This window comes from Miscanthus floridulus, chromosome 8 (assembly GCF_019320115.1).
Source record: "Miscanthus floridulus cultivar M001 chromosome 8, ASM1932011v1, whole genome shotgun sequence".
In the NCBI taxonomy this organism is placed as follows: domain Eukaryota; kingdom Viridiplantae; phylum Streptophyta; class Magnoliopsida; order Poales; family Poaceae; genus Miscanthus; species Miscanthus floridulus.
In genome coordinates, this window is record NC_089587.1 from 58,527,636 (window position 1) to 58,543,696 (window position 16,061).

General features: G+C 52.1%; 1 protein-coding gene across 1 annotated transcript; it reads right to left on the reverse strand.

Annotated features, from left to right (window-relative positions):
• Positions 1–9,390: 9,390 nt before the first annotated feature.
• On the reverse strand, positions 9,391–10,332 carry LOC136469138 (L-type lectin-domain containing receptor kinase VIII.2-like). The gene is made up of 2 exons (XM_066467453.1): positions 10,138–10,332; positions 9,391–9,723 (listed from the first exon to the last, which is right to left on the reverse strand). The coding sequence occupies exons 1-2, from the start codon at positions 10,330–10,332 to the stop codon at positions 9,391–9,393; spliced, it is 528 nt and encodes a 175-aa protein (XP_066323550.1).
• Positions 10,333–16,061: the final 5,729 nt, after the last annotated feature.

Here is a 16,061-nt window from a genome sequence, read left to right on the forward strand (position 1 = left end):
AAATCTCTGCATCTCAACGCTTCCTATCGTGTCATGAAGTGGCAGCCGCCTCATTCAATATGAGCGGTGACTGACCAAGGTTCAAAGGCTAGCCCGCGAATGGCTCAAGGTCGCCTTGCGTCAAACAGAGCCAGGGGAGAAAAATAGAGACGAGCCCCAGTGGCCTTGCCCGACCCTGCTCAGAAGCGGACATGGACGCGTCGACCTTTCTCATTCGATTCTAACCTCGAACCAAACCAACAGAATCTCCATCGAGGAGAGGCCAACGGGCCACCTAAGCCTATCGAACGGCTCGGGCATCTACTAGGAGGCGGGTTAAGAAGTAGTGAAATGCCACATGAGGGCTCTACTAATCCCGTCAACGAATGATGGGCCTGGATTTCACACGAACATACCCGATAGCGAGCTCATTGAGCACGACACTTGAGCCATTGAGGTAAGTGTCGTCGACTCAGCCCCTCTGATTGTGGAAACTAAGGATGGGGTAATGTGCGAAAACACGGGCGGCCCCTATCAGACCCTAAAGGGCTCGAGGGCTCGAGCTGGATTGAGAGACCAAGGTTCGAAGGCTGACCCGCAAAGGGTCCGAAGCCACCCTGCGTCGAACAAGTGCTAGGGGAGAAAACACAGATGAGCCTCGACGGCCTTTGCCCAACCCATGTTGACGCGGATAGGGTCATCTCAACCTTCTAGTTTAATCCAGCCCCTCGCCGAGCCCATTTAAACCCCATTGAGGGGGAATCTATTGGAAGGCAGGGCAAGGAGCAACGAAATGCCACCCGAGGGCTTTGCCGACTCTGTCGCAAAGCAATGGGATCAGATTTCATCTAAACATCCCCGTTAGCGAGCTCATAAAGCACGTCACTCAGGCCATCGAGGCAAGTGATGTCGCCTTCACCCCTCCAGTTGCCAAAAACCGCTGATGGGGCGATAGTCACAAAATGAACCGGCCCTTGACTGAATCCCCACCACGCGTGGGGGCTCAGGGAAGTCTGGACCATCAATGAGACTGAACGTACGATCACGCAGCGATCGCCAAGTAAGGGGAACGTGCGAATACAAAATGTAAGTTCGCTTCCCTCGCTCCGGTCTCCAGTAACATCCGACCCCAGCAACCACAAGGGATCGGATCTCACTCAAGGGCTGATAAAGGTACGGGTACCTCCTTTCCTTTTTCGAAAAAGTCTTTACAACAGACCTCTTCCTCGCACCAAGACTGGCGGCAAAGTTCGGGGGAACAGATTGGTAAGACCGCAAAAGGCCTATGCCTAGACAGCTACGGTAATTTTGCTCACCAGCATAATCAAAATTTCCCCTACGGTCTTAACAAAAGGAAGGATCAATCTCTTTTCATCGCAAAAAGGGAAGAAGGTAAGACCAAACAAATGAAACCAAATTGCGAAACAAAAGCCACGAATCCATTTTTGGACACAAAAGTACCGACACTTGTTCACATATTACAGATAAGTGTTTATCAAACTTATTCAACTAACTACTTCCGTGGAGGGAGAACCGATTCTTTTAGCCTATTCGCCAGGTCCCGCGCAAGGGGAGTCACCGCCTTCTCCATCTCGTCTAGCTCAGCATCTTCATAGACAGGCGTGAAGCCTTGGCTCATTACCTCCAGGTTGATCTCCCGATCATAATGGGAATGGGCGACAGCGAAGGCTTGGGTGATCCTAGCGTGAAAGGCATCCTCCTCAAGTTGGCCCACCCACGCCGTGATACCCGTGGCATGAGCCGCGAGCGAGCTGGTTTCCATCGGCTGCGCCACCCTCAGGGCATCGATGACCTCCCCGACAACGGCTTGCAAAAGGTCATGCTCGTCACTCTCGGTCTGAAGGATCCCTCGCACTTCAGTAAGCTCCTTGTCCAGCCTAGCAGCGACGTCCTCGGTGTCCAACCTTTGGTTCACCGTGGCTCCAAGATCCGCTCGGAGGGACTCGACCACCCGACGCTCCTCGTCGCACTCTCGGATGGTCCGGTCACGATCCTCACGGGCTATGCCGCGCTCCGAACGAAGTCTTTCCTCGGTCCGGCGTGGTTCGTCCCGCTCCTTGTGCAACCGGGAGATCACCTTGGCGTCCCGGTCCACCATCTGCTGCAACACCGCGGACCTCTCCTCAGCCTTTAGCTTGAGGTCCCGCTCTGTCTCCAGCTCTGCTAGGAGCTCTATGGCCTACTCACTGGCCATGGCGTCCTTCTGGAGTAGCTCGTCCCGCTCCTTTTGGATCCTGGTGGCCTCCTCCCCATCCAGCTTCACCCTCGTCGACAAGTCCTTGAACATCCCATGGATCTCCTCCGCGTCCTGACACGCCTCAGCCTCCCACTGCTGGGCGGCAGCCAGCTGTGCTCCCACATCTCCTCGCAGTCGGGCCTCCTCGGTAAGGCAGTCCCATTCCGCCTTTTGCTCACGAAGGAACCAGGACTTGTTCTGGCTATGAGCAACAATACACTGAAAAGAAGACCGGTATCAAAAATACGAAAACATAGAAATGCGTGAAGAAAGAAGAAAACAAGGGAGAAGATCAAGTAGATACCCAGCTAGAAGGAACGAGGATTTCGCGCAAGGCACCACTGGCCTCCCTCAAGGCACCCATCACAGCTGAGAACCCAATGTCAAGATTTTCCCGCTCTAAGCTCTCGACAGCATCGTCAAGCGAAAAAAGAACCAACGTTGGGGCCTGAGCGGCCATCCACTGGAGCGGCGGCTCGCCCTACGTGGGGGAGCGGCTGCCTCTCGACAACAGGGCCAAAGGCGGCTCCCTTCTAGTCCTCCCCACCACCGTCACAATGCCCGAGGACCCTTTGGCCATGTCCTCCTCCATCAGGCCCACCTCGGGCGCCGTGGCCTAGGCCGCCGGTGGTGCGGATTGCGCCAGTCCCTCAGGCACTGCCATGGCGACGTCCGGCCCCGCCGGGCTTGCCGCGGTCACGGGCACCACCGCTTGGGTCTCCGGTGGCATGGACTGTGCTGCTCCCACAGACGCCATCACGACTGCATCCAGATGCGCCTAGCTCATCGGGGTTGGGGATCATTCGGCTACATCCCTCTCCGTCTAGCCTGCACCGAACACCGTCGTTTGAGCCACTGGAGGCATGGACTGTGCCGGCCCCTTAGACACCACCATGGCTATGTCTGACGGCTCTTGGCTAGGCGCGGTCACGACCACATCCACTAATGATACCAAACTCCCGGCTGGTGGGGTCGCGCCCACCATGAAAGATGCCGCCTGCTCGGCAACCACCGAGGGCACGAGCGCCGCCCGATCGGCCAACGAGGCCACAGCGTCAGCGCCACTCCTGCCCGAAATAGGGGTGACGTCGGGCAGCGCGGTCCATCCTGCCTGGAGGGCAAGGCTCTTGTTGGGTGCTAGCCCTAGAGAATGGCCTGCCCATAAGAATCTACACGAAGGTGAAGGGCGTAAGGTCAAAGCGAGAAAATAAAAAGGAGGAAAAATAGGGGCATCAGTGGCTTACTCTGGCACCTTTGGGCGGTGAGAACATTTTGGGGACAAACCCCCAGACCCCCCCGACTCATCTGGGTGGGCCCGCTTCGAGCCTGCCCCCTGCTCCTGGGTAGGAGAGCTCATCTCCCTTATCTCCGAGGGCGCGGCAACATAGCCGCCCCTCTCCGTCAACGCCTCGGGCAGGGTGGCAGCACCACACGGCTCCATCATCTCATGGGGCACGGCAACATAGCCGCCTCCCTCCATTAGCACCTCGGGGGCAGTGGCGGGTTCGCCTCCTCCCACCCACTGATCCTCCGCCGGCACCCCGCATGAAGCGGCGAACTCTCCGGCTCCCGCCGGCCCCGAGGATAGGCTAGAGGTTTAGCCCATCTCGGCCGACCTCACAGACTCGCTTCTCTCCACGTGGAATGGGAAGGGCCCCTACATGGATGGGTGGGCACTTGTCAGCGTGTCCTCGTCCACCAGGACATCCCAATCCACGTCAGCAGCTACCTCATCATCATCATCATCATCGTCGTCATCGTCGTCGTCGTCATCACTGCTTACCTCCTCTCCTCGATCCCGTGCCTGCTGCTTCCGTATCATCTCCTTCTTCTTAAGTTCCCTTGTCCTCTTGTCCCACTCGGCCGTGGTGCGATTTGCCGCCGCCAGGACCCGGTCCTTCAGCACCAAGGCTAGACTCTCCTTGAAGGAAAGTCTTCTCGGCTGGTCCTGCCATCCCAAAGTTAGCACCAGGGGATCAGAAATTCAAGGGAAAAGAGGAGCGCGGGGAAAGAAAGCTTACGAAGTCAAAAAACCCCGGTTCTGACCGCATTGGGGATGCCCCGGCACCAGATACACATGATCGAGGATGACGCCGGTGGAGTCCTTCGAAGGCTCCATCACCTCCTTGATGCGTTGCGCCACCTCGGAGGGAGGAAGCGCTTCATCGATAAGCACCGTCCCTTCAAACGACACTCTAGGCACCATCCGGTGCAGGGGAAGCACGCGCGCCATCAGCAGTGCCACCCTCCTCGCATGGTAGGTGCCAATGATCCCTGACCCCTTCACGCCCCGGTCCTTTAGAGCAAGGAGGTCGGTGATGTGCTTCTTCTCCTTAGTCAGAACGCCCCACTTCCATGACTCCAGGGCCTCTTCGATGAGGCGCCCTGAATACTTCGGCAGGGGGGCATTCACGTCATCCCTGATGTAAAACCACTATGAATGCTACCCCTTGTTGGAGGTTGATAGATGCATCAACGGGTAGCCACTCGCTCGGGTATGGCGTAGATGAATGCTAGCACATCCCATCGGCACACTCACCTCCTTCCCCCCTAACCCGCCTCTTCGACAGGCTGACGGTGAAGAAGTGCCGCCACAAATCGAAGTGGGGATCGATCCCTAGGAAACCTTCACACAGGGCAACAAATGCCGCCTTATGTTGGACCCCATTAGGAGTAAGATGCTGCAACTCCACCTGGTAGTAATCCAATAGCCCCCGAAGAAATCTATGCATAGGTACGGCGAATCCCCGCTCATGGAAGATAGCAAAGGACATGACATACCCTTTGGGCGACGACAACTCGTCCTCATCACTAGGCAGCAGCCACCCCTTAGCAGCGGCCTATGGGCGGATGAGGCCATGGCGGATGAGGCCCTCCAAACGCCGAGGGGTAATGCTGGATCTGCCCCATAGCTCCATTGAGGCGTCGGAAAAAAGGTGGGCGCGAGCTCGACGACGGCTGCGACGTGGGCGCGAGCTTGACGGTGGCTATGACGCGGATGCAAGGCTGACAACGGCGGTAGTACAAATGTAGGAGGCTAAGGCGATTGACGATGGAAGAGTCAGACGCAAAGGTGAGGAGGCAGAATACGGAACCCTGGGGGTGAACCTCATGGTTATATAGGGGCGATGGATGCGAGAAGAATAACCGTCCACCTCGATCCTCAAGCCTACCACGCGTATCGCTGCGTCACCTCGTGAGATATGAGCCCATGATCCCTATCATTTCCCACCAAAACTGTGCTGGACGGTTCGCCTTCCCAAGCGGACCGGACTCCTTTCCCACAGAGGGGATATGGGTTAGAATGCTTTTTCTCTGGCCCACCTAGGCCTGGAACGTCCAGGGATCGGCCCAACAGAGGATGGGCCCATAAGCAACCGGGACCTAGGTACACGAGCGTCAATAGGGCCTCGATCCGAAGTTGAGCCCCAGCCAGGCTGACCCTAGAAAAAATCCCCACGAACAGGACACCAGGGTTCCCTTAAAGCTTACCGGTTGACGAAACCAAACCTCATAACCTTACCCGCGAAGGGTCCGAAGCACCCCCCGGGCGATTCTGCCCAAATCACCTGGGGGCTCGGGGGCTACACCCATCGGGTGCGCTCGCGCGCACCGTCTGGCAAATCAAAATACCCCCCGGGCGATTCTGCTCGAATCACCTAGGGGCTCGGGGGCTGCTGTCGGGGACCTAATACCGGGGTACCCAATAAGGTGGAACTAATAACCATCGAACGTTGATGCTTCCGGTCAGACAAGAACGCTACTATGCTTCTTGCCCGAACGACGGAAGACTGGCTCCGCCTCGCCCAACCCCCGAGGGCTGCTCCACCTTGTCCGTCGACCAAGGGCCACCTCCGCCTCACTCGACGGCCGAGGGCAGACTCCGCCTCGCCCTACAAGTACACCCTGCTCCTTCATAAGGATGAGCACAGGGTACGATATGACATTTGAGTCAAACACGGCACCAAGGACCATGCCCTGTGCCGCGGCAGGAAAAGTACCACCAGGGTACGACGGGATGGGCGCTTTAGACCATTCCGACATTGCAGAGTCCGAACAGTATTGTAGGCGCCGCCTTCAGCCCTCAGACACGGAACCTGACATAGACATACGACAACCACTACGGTCCAGGAAGAGACTCGTGCCCTCTATAGTGACAGATGTACGGTCACCACGCCATGGTCCAAAAGGAGCGGCGCCCGCTCGACGACCCCTTGGGCCCACCACTCTGATCGGAGCACTCGCTTCGGCCTCCGGACGCCCTCTCCGATTGGAAGGCCTTGCCCAAGGCGCTACTTCTGACTCCGACCCAGCGTCCCTTCGACCGGGGCTCGTAGGAACCGGAAGACGTGCGGAGAAAGGCAAGGCAAGGCTCGCAAGTCAAAACTATTGTACCAGAGACCATACCCTGCGCGGAGCAGTACTCTACAGCCACCCTGACATTCTACAGTGACATCGACAGTGTTGTAGGCGCCTACCATTATCTGGTACCCGCCGGTGTGGGCAACAAGGCTCGGTAGACGTGGACAACAATGCTCGGTAGCATACGCACCCTTTCCCTCTCACTTGTAAAGCCGTCCTCTTCATCTATAAAAGGGGGTGTGCTTCCTCCAACAAAGGAGACCGACTCTTGACGGATAAGTTGAACACACACGACACTTCATACATAGCTGAGCAGCGACTAAGCTCTTGGCAACCTTTTTGATCATTCCATCAGAGACTTGGGACCAGTCCCTCTCTCGATCGTTTGTACCCCTGCTACGAACCTTTTTTCGGTGCTAATAATACAAGCAGCAACAGACTGGACGTAGGGACATTCAGTCCGAACCAGTATAAACCTTGTGTTTTTTAGCGCACCATCCGGGCCTAACGCGCATCAATTATAAATTTACTAGCCGGTGTTTGTTCGAAACACCGACACACTACAGAAGATACAGATTCACAAAAACTCATGGAACTTATTAGTTTAAACCCCTAGACCTTCGTTGGTGATTATATTTATACCCCTATGCATGTTATATCGACGGTTTAACTGCCGTCAACAATGCTCCAACCAGATTTGCAGAAAACTAATAGGCCGTATATCAATTATTACTGTTACGTACACAGACTTGAGATACGTAGGGTTGTCTTGGACGTTTGATATATGAAATTCAAGGTCACATATAATAGCATAAATAGTAGAAATTAATTGTTGCTTGTGGTAGTCTTATTACAACCTAGACATAAATTCCTTGCTTTTATGGAGTAGTCATGGAAAATGATTATGCATCTAATGAAATGTGTGTATGTATCCTAGACATTATCCCCACCTATATGGATGTCACCGCTCACATAAAGCGTGACGAGCAAAATTAAAGTCATATTTATAGCAAAGCTTAGGAAAAATGAGCCTATAACGTGTGGGACATAATAATACTAAAAAGTATGACATGCTATAATTACAGTAGCCACCAAACAACTGCTAAAAAACTGTGCCGTTGTAATGTCTAGCAGCGAGACGAATCCATCACATTCCAGCTCAACACAAGTGTCGCTCACTGTTCAGTTCTTCTCGACGGAGCAACATTTATATATTGGACACCATCAGTCCCCATCGATCTCCTGATGCTCGTCACTTGCCTAGCCATGACTTATGATGAAGAGGTTTCGTTTCTTTCATGGAGAGAAATCATGCTCACGTATAATAGGATAACCACATGAGCAAAGACAGCCGGTCAGACTACGAGGAAACAAATAGTGTTGTTAAATACTCCCTCCGTCCCTAAATAATTATCATTGTGGGTGTCTGTGCCGCAAGTTTAACTCGATTTATAAAAAATACGTGCAACATTTATATCTCTAGATAAATTTATTAAAAAATGTAGATTCAAAGATCTTTCCAATGATACTAATTATGTACAATAAATATTAATATTTTTTAATATTTATTTAGTCAAAGTTGTTTATTAAAAAACGAATTCAACAGATATTTATGGACCGAAGGAGTATAGCTTGCTTGTTTACTTTGTCCTGCTCTTAAACTATATTTTCCTTTGTTCTGCTTGACTACGGCAGCTTTACAGAGGTTATTTGACTCTTACAGTAGCCGCTGAGAGGCGTGGCTGCAGCAAGCAACAATTTCACTGAAATTTGGATTATCCTAAAATATAGTGAGAGAAAAATACTATTTATTTGTTGAAAAGTACTGTTAAAATAGTGCCGTAGAACAGGACGAATAATGCTGCAGAAGCACTTCCAATCACATCACAACCTATAATGCCAGAGCCAGACAGTTACAGAGTGTTTGGTTTAGTGTAGCCCAGGGGAGAAGAAAAGGTCAACAAAGATATGTAATGAAGACAGATTAAGTATGTAGTTTGCTGATACAATATAATATATGCAAGGTGAGAGTGTGAAAGTGATCAAGTAATTTGCTATTGCTAGGTACGCGCTATCTTCTGCTACATGTCTTCTAAAATGATTGGTGGTGGTGTAATTGTCTTTTCACGCTGTTCAACTCCTATCCCTTGCTGTCACGGCCCGGTCTACTTTTAACCACTTTATGTCACGCTCTGAACTTGACTTAATATGCCATTCATGACATCTCACTAACATAATACCTACTGTCGGTATTTATGTAGGAGGAGTGCTCTCAAAATCTAAACCCTTTGAGTCCTAATTAACCCATTGAGCTTAATGCTAAACTCGAGCTTGCCACCGCACTGGTTAGATTCATAGTCATGTAATATAACTCTTCCCGATCTTCCTTGTCTGTCACCCATTAGTCGAAAATTGCACTTAACTTATACTCCATCTGTCCCTAAATATCTATCGTTTTCACTTCCCGAGAAACAACTTTGACTAAATATATATTAAAAATATTAATATTTATGATACATAATTAATATTAGAGGTATATGCATTGTAGGCCCTTGAACTTGTCTCGTGGTGCCACTTAGGTCTACAAACTCTCTAATCGTACTTCTGGTACCCTAATGTTGTTTAAGTATGCCACTTAGGTCCATAACTCATCGGATCAAGGTTTTTGCCGACGTGGCGGGGACAGAGCGCACGTGAGCCACGCGTGAGCCTGGTTTGGGCGGCCACACGAACCGGGGCTTGAACAGTGGCACCTCGGGCGGCGGCGTGGCCTTGATCAGGACCTACAGCACCTACGGCATGATGGGCCGGTCACCCGGGTTGGGACTGCTGCACGCCAGCGCGAGCAGCAGCAGGCGTCCGGCCTCGTCGTGGTCGAACTCGTCGGCACCGAGGCTCTGGTCCACGGCGCTGAGCAGCGCGCCGCGGCCGTGCATCTGCCACACCCAGTCCGACAGCAGCGGGCACCGAGGGTCGCCGGCGCGGAGCGCAAGCTGCCCCGTGACCACCTCCAGCACGAGCGCACCGAACGCGAACACGTCCGTCTCCCGCGACGCCCTGTGGCCGACGGAGTACGCGGGCGCGATGAAGCCGCACGTGCCGGCGACGTGCAGGTCGGTGAAGGCCTAGCGGTCGTCGTCGAGCACTCGGGCCAGGCCGAAGTCGCCCAGCCGCGCACGGAAGGACGCGTCCAGCAGCACGTTGCTGGCCTTGCTCGTCGTCCTCCACCAGCTAGAAACTCCTCTAGCCCCTCGCCGATGGACACCACTAGCGCATCCTCTAGCGCCGACACGCCGGAGACAACGCCACTTCCCCTGCTCCAACCGGCAGCCCCGCTCACCGCTTGCCGCGCACTCGCCCACGGCCACCCGGCCTCGCTGCTGTGTGCTCGCCCGCAGACGCCGCCTCATGCTTGCTCGAGGCCACCGTCGCCGCGCTTGCCCGAGGTCGTCGCCTCCACGCGCTCACTCGAGGCCGCCGCCGCCGCCGCGCTCGCGTACGTGCGGTCCAACACGGAGACGGCCGAGACCGAGTTGTACAGGTTCTGGTACGCGGCGAGGGAGCGCCACCTGAGGCTGCACAAGCTCGGCGTCTAGATCAGGTTCCTCAGCACCGAGCTCTTCGGCGGCCTCTATGATCCGAGTCGGAACATGAGCAGGGTCTGCACCATGCACGCCAACAGCTGCATCGGGCTGTGACGCAAGTTCATGGCACTGCCACGCGAGGAGAAACATTCGGTTTTCTAGACCGTGTCGTAGTCGCGCGCTCACCTGTGGCCACCACCGCAGTTGTGCGCTCGCCCACTGCCGGCGTCGAGGCTGAAGCCGCCGCCGCCGCCGCGCGTGCTTGCCTAAGGACGCAACCGACGCGCGCGTGGTGGCGCTGGCCGCGCCGGCCCCTTCATCGTCCGCGCGCAGCGCACGGGAAGCGGGAGAAGAGCTCCCAGCCACGGACGAGCTCGAGCGCGAGGTAGATCTTCAAGCAGGTGAGCTCCAGCCACGGACGGACAAGCTCCAAGCCACCATCTTCGAGCAGGTGAGCTGCAGCCACGGATGGATGAGTTCCCAGCCACCACGGACGAACGAACGTACGAGCTCCACGAACGGACAAACGGACGAGCTCCACGGACGGCCGGCTCGAGAATGGCAGGATGCGGGTGCGGCGGCCGGCATGGGAGGAGCCAGTGGCGTAGCGAGAGGGTGAGTGGACTCATCGTGGTCGCTAGCGCAAGCCAGGCTCCACGAAAACAGCCCTCCCTCACGTTCCCGGCAAGCCTCGGTTTGTGTGGCCGCCCAAACCAGGCTCACGCGCGGTTCACGTGCGCTCTGTTCCCGCCAGTGACGGATGCACGATGCGGGATAAGGGGGGCTAAAACAATGGAGATGTTGATTTGCATGAAGATTTAACGGTGAAATCAAGCTTTTGCTACAGTGATTAGGCTTGAAATCAAGAAATTAGGGGAGGCTGGAGCCCCCCAGCCCCCCTTTGGATCCGCCGCTGGTTCCCGCCATGTCAATAAAAACCTTGATCCGATGAGTTATGGACCTAGGTGGCATACTTAAACAACATTAGGGTGGCAGAAGTACGATTAGAGAGTTTGTGGACCTAAGTGGCACAACGAGACAAGTTCAAGGGCCTACGATGCATATACCTCTTAATATTATTAGAAAGATTTTTTTAATCAAGTTTTTTAATAAATTTATTTGAAGATACAAATATTGCATATATTTTCTAAAAATTAAGTCAAACTTGCGGCACGCACATCAACGACGACAGTTATTTAGGAACGGAGTGAGTATATGCCATCATACATATACATATGAGAATGGAGGTAATGTACAGTAACTCTAAATACGCAAACAATGCCCCCATTAATCTGACCGGTCTTTTGTCATAACCAAGCAAGGTTTGGTAAACAATGTGTCTTTATATCCTCCAAAAAAATCATAGAAACTCCATTCCGGCGCAAATACGATTATGCGCTCGTCTGTCCGGGCCTCTATTATCGATGCCCTCTGTATTGTCCGTGTGTGGACTGGATCAACGTAGTTGCAGTACACCCTATCCTATAGCCCTGTCAGATGAAGGAGACGGGGAGAGAGGGAAGCTTCCGTGAGTACCTTCGTCCCTGCAGATCGCCAACGCCGTCTCTGCTGCATATGTTGCTTGCATATGTAGTCATTTTTTTCACATTATCTGTAGTTCATCTATTATATTTGTTGCTTGCATATGTTAATCTATTGATTTAACCATTTCAGGAGTTTTTATGAAATAATTACGAACTAATAATTTATAGCCAAATCAGAATTACTGTAATTCCAACAATCCCAAATATTACTATTTCTTGGCTTTGCATGTCCTGTTCATTTGTTCAAAGGAGGGCGGTGCAGATATTATTGTCATGCCTTCCAAAATTTCACAGACTGCTTGTTGGGTTCATAAACCCGGAGTCCCTCAGGGACCGGTTTCCGCGCTAAGGCTTGGCCCAAGAGTCTAAATACAACAAGCCGGAAGGACGGCCTAGTCGCCGACTTAAAGGTCTGGACTAAAAGGAGCGGCGCCCGTTCGTCGACCCCTTGGACCCACCACTCCGATCGGAGCACTCGCTTCGGCCTCTAGCCGCCTCCGGACGCCCTCTCCGATCTGAAGGCCTGGCCCAAAGCGCTACTTCCGACTCCGACCCCGTGTCCCTCCGACCGGGGCTCGTAGGAACCCTGCTCACCGCTCTTCTCCGACCGGTGCACTCAGAGCCGACTGGAGCCATCCGACCGGGGACGCCCACTTGGTAGGAACCAGAAGACGTGCGGAGAAAGGCAAGGCAAGGCTCACAAGTCAAAACCACTGTACCAGGGACCATACCCTGTACGGAACAGTACTCTGCAGCCACCTCACATAAACAGTATTGTAGGCGCCAACATCTTCCTCTACAGTATTGTAGGGGCCGCTAAAACTCCCATACGGTAAGGCCCTCCACGTGCCTCTGGGCATCGATAGCGGTATGAGCGCTAGGATTTACCGTACCGGATGAACATAGCGAGTCTCCTCACATGCCTTTAGGCATCAAACAGTTTTTGCAGGTACCGATGTCCACCATCCCTGAATAAAGCAGCACGACCTCCCACATGCATCTGATATTCTACAGTAACATCAACAGTGTTGTAGGCGCCTACCACTATCTTGTACCCGCTGGTGTGGGGCAACAAGGCTTGGTAGGCGTGGGCAACAAGGCTCGGCAGCATACGTACCCTCACCCTCTCACTTGTAAAGCCATCCCCTTCATCTATAAAAGGGGGTGCGCTTCCTCCAACAAGGGGACCGATTTCAGTAAGCGAGAGTTCCTTAGATCGATAGCTCACAACCACAAAACCGTTAGGTTCGGACCTCAATCACCCGCTTGAACACTTAGCTCATAGCGAAGTTCCTGTCACTCTCGGCCCTTCCGACCGGAGCCGACCGGACCTCCTCTTGCACACCCCATCTTTCTCCTCGTTTGTAACCCCACTGCAAACTTCGAGCACCTGGGCTCAGGAATAAAGTCACCGACCGACCCGACTGGACGTAGGGCACATTGCCCGAACCAGTATAAATCCTGTGTCATTGAGTGCTAGGCCACCTCCGATCACAACGTACAACAAAACTACAAATATTCACTAGTTTGTCACTTTCTGCACCGACACTACTGCTTTAGCTGTCTGGCCTAACATATCTTAGAGCATCTCCAGGAGTTCCCTAAATCCATTCCTAATCCTTAGTTTTTAGCAAGATGAGAAAAAATCCTTGTCGAACAACTATTAATCCATCCTCCTAATCTTTTTAACTTGGAAAAAGTCACCCTATTCCGCGTAAAGTTACGCGCTTCCGAGTCACGCGTATCTTCTCTCTCCTGCGCGTGTTTGTCGGCCAATCTAAAGTGAAAGGGCGTGAAAAGAATAAAGAGTAGGAAATGGTTCCTTATGCAAATGTACAAAAGAGAAAATATAAAAGTGGTTAGTATAATTTAGAAATAGTATATGATTCCTGATGTAAAATTGTCTTCTATATTTTAGGAGTAGATTATAAGCTTAGAGATGGTTTTCTTTATTTCTTCCAATACTTTTTTAGGAGTCGTAAAACTTCATGTTTTAGGAAGAAAATATTAGGTACTCTTGAAGATGCTCTTGGTTAGCAGTACAATCAGCGAAATCTAAATAGACCAACATCCATGCTACAATTGCGCGGGTTCCTAGGATTGAGGTTACTAGAAATACACATGTTACATGTGGATTGCTAAGGAAAGAGAAAATGCCGGTGAGTATCAAAAAGTCTTAACTGTCACTAATGCAATTTTGTCAAAAACAATGTTTTGAACAGTTTTGAAATTACATATGTCGCAGATAATAGAACCTGGCCTTGTCACACAAAAATGGAACATATATCTGTTCTATATCACCTTTGCCAAGTATGAAGAAATTTGGATCACATTTGCTAATTAAATTAGAGTGACCAAGGGGGTAAATAACTTGAATTTTCAAGTTCTTGGCCAATAAGTGGCCAGCTCTGAAGCTATCTAAAATTTTCATTTTGCTATAACAAATGCTATCGATCACTGCCCAAATTGCCAAAATAATGCATTGAGCATTTTTTCAAAAAATTGTACATGTCGCAGCCAATACATCTTGACCTTGTCCCTTTCATAAAAAATGAAACCTATGGATGTTGGATACCAAACATATCTAGTGTGAAGATACTTAAGTCATGTTGCTAGCTAACTAACAGTTATGCTGCCTACCGTGCTACAACGGGTCTGATGGATGGGGCTTTGTTGCTCACAACAACAATGGTGAGTTCTTAGAGGGGGATGTGGACATCTTAAGCGGCTTACAAGCCCCATACATGCTGAAGCACTTTGCAGCGTTGGAAAGTCTTCAAAGGGTGGCACACTTGGGAATGACCTGAATTACTCTTGAGACTGATGCAACAAATTTAGAGAAGGCTCCGAGGTCTGACTCAGTGGGTAAGGAGTGCGGAAGGTTGCATCTTTCGCCGTACAAAGGAAATTATGAGTCTTCTGATCGTGTGAGATCCGGTCTTGCTTGAGATCTTGCACCAAAGTGGATGGTAGCCTTGCTGCTTATGGGGTTGAGTGTTGTGCACTATGGTTTTGATGTGTTGATGGACTAGGTCCCCGAATTTGTAACCAATTTGGTCTATGACGATATGCCTAGAGCACTGGTCAGTGGAAACCTTTCAATAGTTAAAAAAAGACGGTTTGGCGTTATGCACGCTCCTAGCGCTCGGACGCCCGGATTTAGGGGTGCGTCTAGACACACCTCCGGCCCCGTCCAAGTGTCCCGCCCCCACACACGACACCACGCCCCTGCCGCCCCCAGAACAGTAGACTCGTTTCGATCCCCGACCAAAACAACAGAGCACCTAACGCCCGCCGCCCCATGGAACAGTAGACTCGTTCCGTCCGTAGGCGCTGCCATCCCATCGCGTCGCCCGTCCCCCCGCCATCCCGTCGCGCCGCCCATCCCCCCGCCGCGCCCACGCTAGGTGCGCCGCATCCTCATCGCGCTCCCAACAGAAAGTATTACTTGTTTGCAACATCAAACAAAAAGCAATGCGAGATGCAACATCAAAACAAATCTACTACAACAAATCTACATCAAAGCAAAGCGACTGCAACAACAGAACAAAGCTACTTGCAATACGAGATGCAACATTAGAAAAAAGAAACTAATGCAATAAAAAAATTACTTGTTGCAACACCGTAACAAGGCCGTTGCAACAAAAACAGAACAAAAGCGCAAATGCAAGAAATCGGCATAAAAAAAATTTAATGCAACAAAGAAAAATTATATGTTGCAACAGTAAAACAAAGCTACCGCAACAACAAGAAATGAAACACAATGTGAGATACAACATCAGAAAAAAACTAATGCAACAAAGAAAAAATACTTGTTGCAACAGCAAAACAACGATACTGCAATAACAGAAATAAAGCGCAATGCGAGATGCAACATTAGAAAAAAAAAGAGTAATGCAACAAATGAATAATACTTGTTGCAACAGCAAAACAAGACTACTGCAAAAGAGCTCGTCGAAACCCTAGCCACCGCGGCGTCCCTGAGATCCAGATCCAGAGAAGGAGGAGGTGGAGGAGGAGGGCTCAGATCCACCTACTTCACCGGAAGCTGCCGCCGTCCTCCTCCTCTCTGGTGGCATGGAGGTCGCGGAGAGAGGAAGGAAGGGGCGGCTCGTCGCAAGCCGCCACCAACGTCCTCCTCTCCGATGGCATGGAGGTCGTGGGAGGGAGGGAGGAAGGGGGAGGAGGGGAGGGGAGGCTCGTTGAAAGCCACCGCCGTCGCCCTCCTCTCCGATGGCATGCAGATCGTGGAGGGCGGGAGGGGCGGCAGCGCACGAGTGCTGCGTGTCAGCAGTAGAAGAGTGGAGGAGTGGGAGTAGGAGCGGGCGAGCAGAG

What these genes read in the sequence shown, in the direction of transcription:
- LOC136469138 (XM_066467453.1), bottom strand. Translation starts at nt 10,332, where the DNA reads ATGTTTCTCCTCGCGTGGCAGTGCCATGAACTTGCGTCACAGCCCGAT. An exon ending in CTCGCCGCGTACCAGAACCT is followed by an intron (nt 9,724 to 10,137) that starts GTACAACTCGGT and finishes GACGACCGCTAG; the next exon opens with GCCTTCACCGACCTGCACGT.